Source organism: Diadema antillarum, unplaced genomic scaffold (genome assembly GCF_040938485.1).
Source record: "Diadema antillarum isolate AM-2024a unplaced genomic scaffold, OU_Dant_1.0 scf00000053, whole genome shotgun sequence".
NCBI classification, from domain to species: Eukaryota; Metazoa; Echinodermata; class Echinoidea; order Diadematoida; family Diadematidae; genus Diadema; species Diadema antillarum.
This window is the reverse complement of record NW_027270942.1, coordinates 3089912-3099784: the sequence shown is the minus strand read 5'-3', so window position 1 is coordinate 3099784 and position 9873 is coordinate 3089912. Positions and strand designations below refer to the sequence as shown.

Below are 9873 nucleotides of genomic sequence, written 5' to 3'. Positions count from 1 at the left end.
CATTATGTACGAGGATCGTGCTATGTATGGTAAAACGTATAATAGAAATTTCTACAATGGTCCAGCGTGAAGTGCTGAATATTGTATGGAATGTATGAACAACCCAGTTATTTTCTCTCTTACACAGTGACAACGTAAAAGAATAATGTTACGAATATACTCCGCGATGCGTGGTGTTAAAAACACAACTAGAATTACACTGTGTAGTCGTGCATCAACATTTGGTATATAGACAGAACCCCATTTTTAAAGTAATTTGATCGTATTCGCTGCGTGGATCCAGTGAGATTTCGTTTCACCTCCTTGGTGGACCGTACCTGAACAGTGATATTGATTTGTCACCAACACAGGCTCTCAAAGAATTGAATCCACCATTTCAAAGAAAGAAAGGGCCTACATTTTTGCCAAAATATTGAATAGCATGTCAGTGGAACGCGAAGGTATGTGCTTTACAGGTTTCGACAAACCGCAGGAATTCGTGTTTTGTTTCTTGCCTATTTTTTTTTTTCACCTTTTTATGCAGACCCGGGAACAGCTACAATAGAGCAACCTTGGTGTACTATAGTATCCCACTCCCTGTCAAATATGTTTTGTTTACCTTAATACTTTTTTCATACACATTTGACTTCCCAAGCAAAGTTATATTAATTATTTGTATAAATATCAATTGCAATTGATGCAATATTGTGTCCAGACATAAGCTGATACTTTATGGTGTTGACGATGATGATTTACACACTAAAGTTGATAATCGCATTTGGGTGACTGATGATTGAAGGCAGTACTTTTGGTTTCAACGATGAACCCCATGCACACCGCCCCTCCATATACCTGGTCTTTTCTATACCACCCCATTAAAGGACAAGTCCACCTTCGTGTACATGTGGATTGAATGAATGCAGCAATATTAGTTGAACACATCAGTGAGAGTTTGAGGAAAATCGGACAATCCGTTAAAAAGTTATAAATTTTTGAAGTTTCTGCTCAGTCACGGCTGAAAGAGAAGACTACCATAGCTTATGATGTCACATGCGTACAACAACATAAGGAAGATAAAAAGAGAATTTCACAAAACTTTATTTTTTTATTAAAGTGCACGTTTCTTTGACTTGTTACTGGTGTATGTAAAGGGTAATATTATTCCCCTTGCCTTCGGAAAGAAAGAAGTCGAGTGTTCCTTTGTTATGCAAGAAAAGAGAAAATATGTTGAATTTTCTTTACACTTTCTTCATAACGTTGTACATCACAAGCTATAGTAGTCTTCTCATCCAGTCAAGACTGAGCAGAAACTTCAAAAATTCATAACTTTTGAACGGATTGTCCGATTTTCCTCAAACTTTCACTGATGTGTTCTACAAATATTGCTGAACTCACTAAACTCACCTGTCTATTGAGGTGAACTTGTCCTTTAACTCCGTCATGACGATTAGCAACCAGTTTGATCTCAGTCCCGTTGACAGTTTAATATGGTGATCTTGAGAGGCTTAATAGTGCTGGATGATTCCGATAACCCCCTCCCCCCTCCTTTGACAGGTAGCAAGCTGTGATCCAACTCTATTTCTATCAAGTCTCACGAACAGACAAATATTTCATCTATGCTAGACATATCAAACATGCATGGTATACACAAAGTAGATTATGTGTGTATATATATATATATATATATATATATATATATATATATATATATCATTATATGTGTATATGCACGTATAATTTATATTCCTATATATTTGCTATGCAAGTTCATTTCTTCTCTCCTTCTCTCTCTCTCTAAATGCCTGTATATCTTGTCCCTCTGTATACCGATGAACACCATTCTCCTCAGACCTCGTATGCACTTTAAGCAAATTATCATAACAGACTAGTACCGCGGTGTTTGGGAGAAAAGTAAATGCAGTGGAATGTCTGTAAGTACCTGCCTATATACTTTACGTGTCAAAGGAAATAGATCTTGTTGATCGCATGAAAGGTGACTGACTTGGAAGGTTGTAACGCGTTATTCTTCTCTTGTCGATATGAAGGTGCGCAGCGGAACCGCATTTTCACCCGGCGAACGTGGAGGTGATGACAATGAAATACTGTAGCAGTCAGTCACACCCATCGAACAAATGGTGTGCTCACCCTATGCATGCTTGACTTTTTCTCATGCACACTTTAGTGCACAGTGGTGCCTTCCCATCGACGTGCGGTAGACTTTAGGCCGACACGCGTGTAACAGCATTTTTCGAGTGTCTTGCACAATCTCTGCCTATATTTTCGTGTCCTTTAGTCGATAGTGGCAACAAAGTTGTTTTTCTTGCCACCAGACTGGAGAGAAAGGGCGACCAGGTATTATTGATGGACAGTGTCAGTTTTTTTTTTTTTCCACAGACGTCAGTGTGTGCTGGGCAGTTTGTGCCAATGTGGATTCAAGCATTTGAACGCCCCCCCCCCCTTCCAGAAGGAAAAAAATTAAAAGATTTTGTTGTATCCTTACAATGATTGCAATTGTGCTGTATTGATAACTACACCATACTACTTCTATGTATTGAAAGCTAACGAGTGTTGATTTAAAGTTCTGATAAATATACCAGTAATAACATGATTATTTTAAAGGCAATTTCTTGTTATTACATGTAGATTTATATGACAACTGCTTCCTTGCACACAAATGCAGATAAGTATGAACATGTTTGTTTTGCCGAAGAGATCTTCTTGTTTGAGAGGTATGTCTTGCAGCCCGATTCATTTGAAGTGAACCGCATATTATATTACGATATTATCCGTCAAAAAATATGTATTTAATATTTTAGTGTTCACTGTATCTCAACAGGTAACAGAACTGATTGACATCACGCGCGGCAAGAACCTGCCACGCCCCCTTATCCTCTCCGACGCACCCTGGGAGTCATCATGCATCGAGTGATAATGCGTAGTGGAAAGCACACACTTCAGCAGCCTTAAAAAATGGCGCCGCTTTTGTCTTAATCGTGGCAAGGTCAGACCATCGTTGGTGTTGTTGTTGTTATTGTTGTCTATGTTGTTTTTGGAACAAAATAATTACTTTGCGTTTGTGTATTTGGTAGAATGTAAAAGCTCTCCCAATCAGTGGCGTATCTAGGGAAAACGGCGCCCGGGGCAAGCGCGAAAATTGCGCCCCTAATTTCTGACAGTGTTCAACCCAAACCCCATCCTGGTAGGGACTTAAAAAAAAACAGTCCGCATGATATGCTTTTTCAAGCACTTTAAAGGGGTCTTTTGAGGGTGATTTAAATGTAATATATTTAGATAAATTTTGGCGAGCGAGCGCAGCGAGCGAACCGAAAATTTTTGTATATTTCCGCGTCATCATCACGTTTTGTTCTTATCTTCTTTTTTTGACAAATTTTGGCGAGCGAGCGCAGCGAGCGAGCCGAAAATTTCTGTATTTCAGCTTACAAAACATGAAATTCTTGTCATTTTACGCTTATTTAATCTTACAATTCTAATCAAGATATAGTGACGGCCTTATAGATAACGATTTATACCAACAAACTGAGGACTTGAAAAAATACTCCAAATTAGTACGCACGAGTGAGCAAAAATTTGTATATTTCAGCGCTATTATCACGTTTTTCTCTTATCCTTTTTTTAATATAAATTGTGACGAGCGAGCGCAGCGAGCGAGCCGAAAATTTCTGTATTTCAGCTTACAAAACATGGAATTCTTGTCATTTTTTGCTTATTAAATCTTACAATTCTAATGAAGATATAGTGACTGCCTTATAGATAACGATTTATACCAACAAACTGAGAACTTGAAAAAAATACTCTAAATTAGTACGCGCGAGTGAGCCGAAATTTATATATTTCCGCGCTATTATCACGTTTTGTTATTATCTTGTTTGATTTGGTTTTTTGCGCCCCCCCCCCCCTATGTTCGACACCTTTGGCGCCCTCGTTTGATCCAATGTGCGATCGCTTCAGAACGAAAGAAGTAAAATTGCAGCCGTTGCTTTGTGTAACATTTTACCTTCTAACGATGGCATGTGTGAACACAATATACATTGTCATTTTGTCCGCGTTATCATCACGTTTTGTTCTTATCTTCTTTTTTATATATATAATTTGGCGAGCGAGCGCAGCGAGCGAGCCGAAATTTCAGCGTACAAAACATGGAATTCTTGTGTGAACACAATAAGCATTGTCATTTTTTATTTTTATCTTGTTTGATTTGGTTTTCTCTTCCCCCCCCCCCCCTCCCTTCCCGGTCCGGGCGAGGGTTTTTTTTTTTCCTTTTTTTCTTCTTTTCTTCTTTTTCTTCTTCGTTTTTTTTTCTCGTTTTTTCGTTTTCGGCGCCCCCAAGGAGTGGCGCCCGGGGCACGTGCCCCCCTTGCCCCCCCCCCCCCTAGATACGCCACTGCTCCCAATCAAAGGGACAGCATAATGGTTTGACTCTACTAAGAGAGAAACAGCTGTTAACGCACATCAAGCAAAGAGTCTGTTCACGGTTTAGGAGATCAACTCCCATTGACGCAGTAAATACTTACATTCAAAGATACTCTCAAATGTAAGACGTCACCAGATAATTCTCTCACGCTATACCAATTGCAAACTTGTTAACAAAAGAGACTTATAAGTCGTGTTCAACATAAATCTCAGTCCAGTTTGGATGGGTTGTGTTTCAGAGATTTTTAACCACGAGACTTGATTGTGAGCGAAATTTAATAGTTAGTGGCGACAGTTTTGAATCAATACAGATCTGCAAATTCTGCAAGAGTGCATTGCTTGCGTTATGTTCTGGTCGTAAAATGTAAGGACCAAATATCTAAGAATATCGGAGGAAATGAAACTGACTACACAGTTTATTTACGAACTAGCTACTTGACACAAAGAATGATATGCAAGCACATACGAAAGTCATACGTCCATCTTTTTAAGGAAGAGGCTGACGTTGTCAAACGCAATATGTGCCAAATGAAGACACACATTTTAGCCGCAAATGATAGATCATTGTAAAGTGTTCCTTGAGCGCTGTTTAAAATATGAAATACCATCAAACAATAATCAGCATTTCAGTTGAACAAATGCGATCAATGTCGTTACTTAACAAGACTAGTATCGATGTGCTAGTGTAATATAGTGATCTGCTCAGTACTGAGGCATCTGACGCAAAATATTAATACTTTGATGAAAACATTCCTTCTAACTTATAATTCTGAAAGCTACTAGTTTTAAAGGTATCGTTAAGTCTGATATCAACGTAAATCAATAAAGGTACTCTGATCTTTATTTCAGGAAACTATCTGTCCCACGCATTGAAGATGGCCGAGAAACCGAGAGAGGCGCAAGGGCGGTGGACGCGGGGAAACGATCGTTCGCGACGCGATGAGATCCGTTACCACCCACCCAGTAACAGCGGCTCGTCGGCGGTCGTCTACCGCCAGAAGAAACCCGGCAGTGGTCGACGGAAGAAGGTGAAGAAGCGATGGAGTGTGCGACCAGACGTCAGCCTGGTCGTGGTGCCCCGGAAGAAGCAATGTCAGATGATCTGTTCAGTCGTGATGATCCTCCTGGGCGGATTCTTGACCCTTGCTGGACTGATAGTACTTGTCATCCTGGCACACATATCCAAGATCGTGTGGGGCGTCGGTATAGGTGTGCTGGTGCTAGGAGTCATAGTGCTCGTAGTAGGTTTGGTATACCTTCTGTGCGTTTGCTGTTTCAAGACGTCGACGAAATATAAAGAGTACATGGCGGAGTTTAGGGGCGGGGATGTGTGCGAGATCGGTGCCGTAGCAGACGACACGCCGGGCGGTGGGTCGACAGTCACGTCAGACACAACTTTACAAACCCGCGTCGGCACTAACTCCGCCTCAGCGGGCGGGGACACTGGTGACGTAGACTTCAGCCGGCCGGAGGAGGGGCCTTCTACAACGTACGTCACGGCCAACGAAGATACGCCCACAGTCTCGAAGGGAGGAGACGCGAGCCCCGATTGGCATACGCCGATGGGCTATCGACCACTGAGAGTCAACACAATCACAGATTTCAGTGCAAACGCGGACACTAGCCCCTCCCACGAAGAAGAAACTTCTGGATACGTTGCCGATCAGCGGAGCGGTTTGCTCGGCGGCAATCCTGCCATGGCGATGTCGGAATCGGAAGATTCTGAGAGATGGAAAGACGACTTCGCCCAGCTAGAAGAGGCCCTCCAAGAAATGATCAGGAAGTAAGCTAGATAGGAATTTAAGTTATCGTGTGCAATTAGGACGATTCATGTATAAACTCACCAACCATTCTCTCCCCCTTGTGTTTGATTCCGTGCTTTTAAAGAATGAAACTGTTCATGCATATCCAACCCGTCAATCCCATGAATATCATTTGCCTTTGACTAGGACGGTTTTTGCAAAATCTTTATTCTCCTTTTCTGGACCAAAATTCTGGAATTCTCTGGATAATAAAATGATAGAAGCTTTAAGTTTTTATACATTTTCTTTAAAGTTAAAGAATCATCTAAAAACTTCGTACGCAGCATAATTCATTTTTCTCTTTTAACTTTTGATTTTCAAAGTTGTTGTTGCTTCGTTATTCTCACTACTCTTTCTTCATCAGCGAGCCCGTGCTTCTGTGCCTCCAGTGCCATGGTTATGACCCACCATTTTCCTCTCCTCTCCCCTCCTCCCCCCTTGTCCACCTCGGACTTACTACCTTCTTCACTACTATATCTTTCTATCCTCTCATCAATTTTTATGCCTCCGCAAATGAAGTGGCCGGAGGCATTATGTTTTCGGGTCGTCCGTCCGTCCGTACGTACGTCTGTCCGTCCGTCCGTACGTCCGTCCCGTTTTGTTTTTGTCGATATCTCAAGAACCGTGAGGTGGTTTTGCATCAAACTTGGTATGAGGGTATATCCTGAGGGGATAATACTTTGATTGGATTTTAGGGTCACGGGGTCAAAGGTCAAAGGTCACGGGTTATTTTGTGAAAAAAAGGTTGAAATTTTTTTTTCCATATCTCGCAAATGGTTCAAGGTATCTTCATGGAACTTAGTATATATGCATGTGCCGATGGGCAGTGATTATCTAGGGAAGTTGGGGGTCATGGGTCAAAGGTCAAGGTCAAGTCCTCAAAATATCACTGCTTTCCTTATACTTATGCAATGCCTGAAGGATTTTTTTAAACTTGATGTATGCATGTATAACCCAATATATATTCTGTGGGAAGTTTCTTGCCAAAAGGTCAAAGGTCAAAAGGTCAAAGGTCAAGTGAAAGTGCTAAATTGCACTTTTTCCTCCATATCTCAAAAGTAACTCAAGGTATTATCATGAAACTTACATATTTATGCATGTTCTACCTAACAGTGATTCTCTTTGGAACTGTGAGGTCAAAGGTCAAAGGCCAGGATTAGATAATACTATTTTACCATTTGATACTGAAATTATACTTTTTCTCAATACCTTGAAAATTACTCAATGCATAAACTTATGAAAGGGTCAAAAGTCAAGTAAAAATCATCATATCCCCCAAATACCTGGCTGCACTCTGACGTTTTAATCATTCATCCAATTGAACCTAGTTCTAGGAAAGTGAACATTCAGCACATTTGTGGCAAGCCTGTCATTTTAATATTTTGCCAATTGTGTGAAACTTTCATCACACATTGTCAAGACATTGTACTATAGACCTATTAGGAGAACCATGCATTATGGCAGAGGCATACACCAGTCGCCGTAGCGACATTTCCAGTTTTCCTTACAAGAGAGCCGCCATGTGTTTGTTAATGTGCGTCCGTATGTGTGCATGTATGTGTGTATTACTCTGTCTGTCTTTTTTTTTTTGCTACCGCTTAGGGAAATTTGTTGTTGTTGTTGTTGTTGTTGTTTTTTGCAATTTTTTTTCTCTATGAGGGGACTGCATTCTACAAGCTCTGCTTTTTAGCAGTCCCCTCCATTTCCAACAATATCGTTTATGCATTTACCACAGGGACGTAACAGTTATTTGTATCTCTGTTGATAATTTACCTATATATTTTTCTTACAATGTTATTCTGTTCATCGCATTGTGGTACTGATTTCATGACGTCTGTGTATATGAGCGTTTCTTTGTATTTCTTATTTGTTTGTTGGAAGTGAAATAAAATCAAGAATGAAGCATTCTCAGTGATAGCTGATATAATAGGGCAACCCAAATTGTTGACTTTGGATTGGTATTATTAACATTTCTACGGAAGTTGGAGTCCGTTGCTGGCTTTTTTTTTTCAAACATTGGTTAATGCTGTTGAAACTGATTGACAAATTGGTTAATGCTGTTTTTGGTATAATGGGTGTATTGTGTAATCTTTGTTCCTTATTCACGCGTAAGGATAAGAAAAAAGATCAATTAAATAAAAAATATGTTCTAAATTAATGCAATTGATCATGTTGTTATTACGTCATCAACGGCGAAAATTGTATATACATGGTACAATTTGTTCAGAACATTTTTATAGTCTTATAAAACTATAAATACAAATACCACTTCAAGTCATATCAAATTCATTCACAAAATGTATGTATAATATATATTACGCATATTATCATAACATAACCTCAAAATAAGTGGTAATTTGGTCAAGAATAGATCTTGAATCACTTACCACTGTGTGACTTTGCAATATGCTTTATGAGTCTGTGAATGAATATGAAATGACTTGCAGTAAGCTGATACTGTTTAGATCTGTTATACTAAATTTGTCATGTAAAATCATGATGATTATATTACTGTGTGAATGTATATTATGGCTCTCCATATGCATCTATTATCTGTGGATATGGACAAATTTTATTTGCTAGTACCATATGTCTATCACATCGATATATTGGCAAACCCAAGTTGGCTGAAAGCTGTAGAAAATAAATGACTGGAGAGTCTAGTGCAGTAGCACCTATCTGCGTCTTCCGCCTAGCCATGCTGCTGCTACCTGAGAGTTGTTAAGTACACCGACTTCTTTTATTCAGGCTTTCAACGCTGTCGATTTATTTCCATTTCAGCAAATCTGACGATCAAGAGATCATGCGAGTAATGGAACAGCGACCACCGATGGATACTTCCACGCCGGTGACTAGCGCTCAGCGAACATTCAATGTCCCCATCTCGGTCCAGGGTTCGCGGACACACGTGGCGACCCCGCCCAACCCGACTCCGCCTTCCTACGATCACGTGATCAAAAACTACCGCTCCTACTCCCGCTCTACTTCACCCACTCGCCTCGGTGGGCCGGACTATTAGTATACATCACCCGTTGCCTGGAAACCTGTGAAAGCAGCACATGGCTGCCTTGTGTTACTTGAACGAATTATGTGTAAATTTTAGGTTTTCTTGTGATGAGGACTTTACTTTTTTCTTCTGGTGCCCTGATCTGGGCTGGCATCGTACTGTCTTATGCCTCCTATATTCTTGGAAGATTTATTCATCTTTTTTCCTTATCTTTAGGAGCAATTTCTCTTGTAGACTGCTTAACCATAATTTACTAGATCATCTCAACTAATAAACATGCTACGTTGACTATGTTGCGCTGTATTCACGATATTGGCCACCATGTGACTGACATCTTTTTTTTATTTAGTACTTTTTGTGAAGGAAAGCAAGTGCTTAATTAGTAAATAATGACATTTGTATTTATTTCCCGCTCAGTTTAAGAGTGACAGCCTTCTATAAACAATTCTACGCAATTACCTTGTGATCATGGTGGGCGCTTTCCTAGGTCTTTGTGGAATTCTAGCTATCGCCAATGACGTAAAAAACTCCTGCGCACGCTGAAGAGCTCTGTCACAGGTGCACTGTGGGATTCCTCGGTCCCTTGTTCGCTTCCGGTTGTCTCACGCGAGTTGCAGTTCCCATACGATTCAATGGAGTTCTTTGTCTGCTTTT

General features: G+C 40.3%; 1 protein-coding gene across 1 annotated transcript; it reads left to right on the top strand.

Annotated features, from left to right (window-relative positions):
- Positions 1-1952: 1952 nt before the first annotated feature.
- LOC139715659 (uncharacterized) lies at positions 1953-9539 on the top strand. Its single transcript, XM_071627216.1, has 4 exons — positions 1953-2064; positions 2816-2980; positions 5260-6193; positions 8994-9539. Exons 3-4 carry the CDS (start codon positions 5286-5288, stop codon positions 9229-9231), a joined length of 1146 nt encoding a protein of 381 aa, XP_071483317.1. The 5' UTR covers positions 1953-2064; positions 2816-2980; positions 5260-5285; the 3' UTR covers positions 9232-9539.
- Positions 9540-9873: the final 334 nt, after the last annotated feature.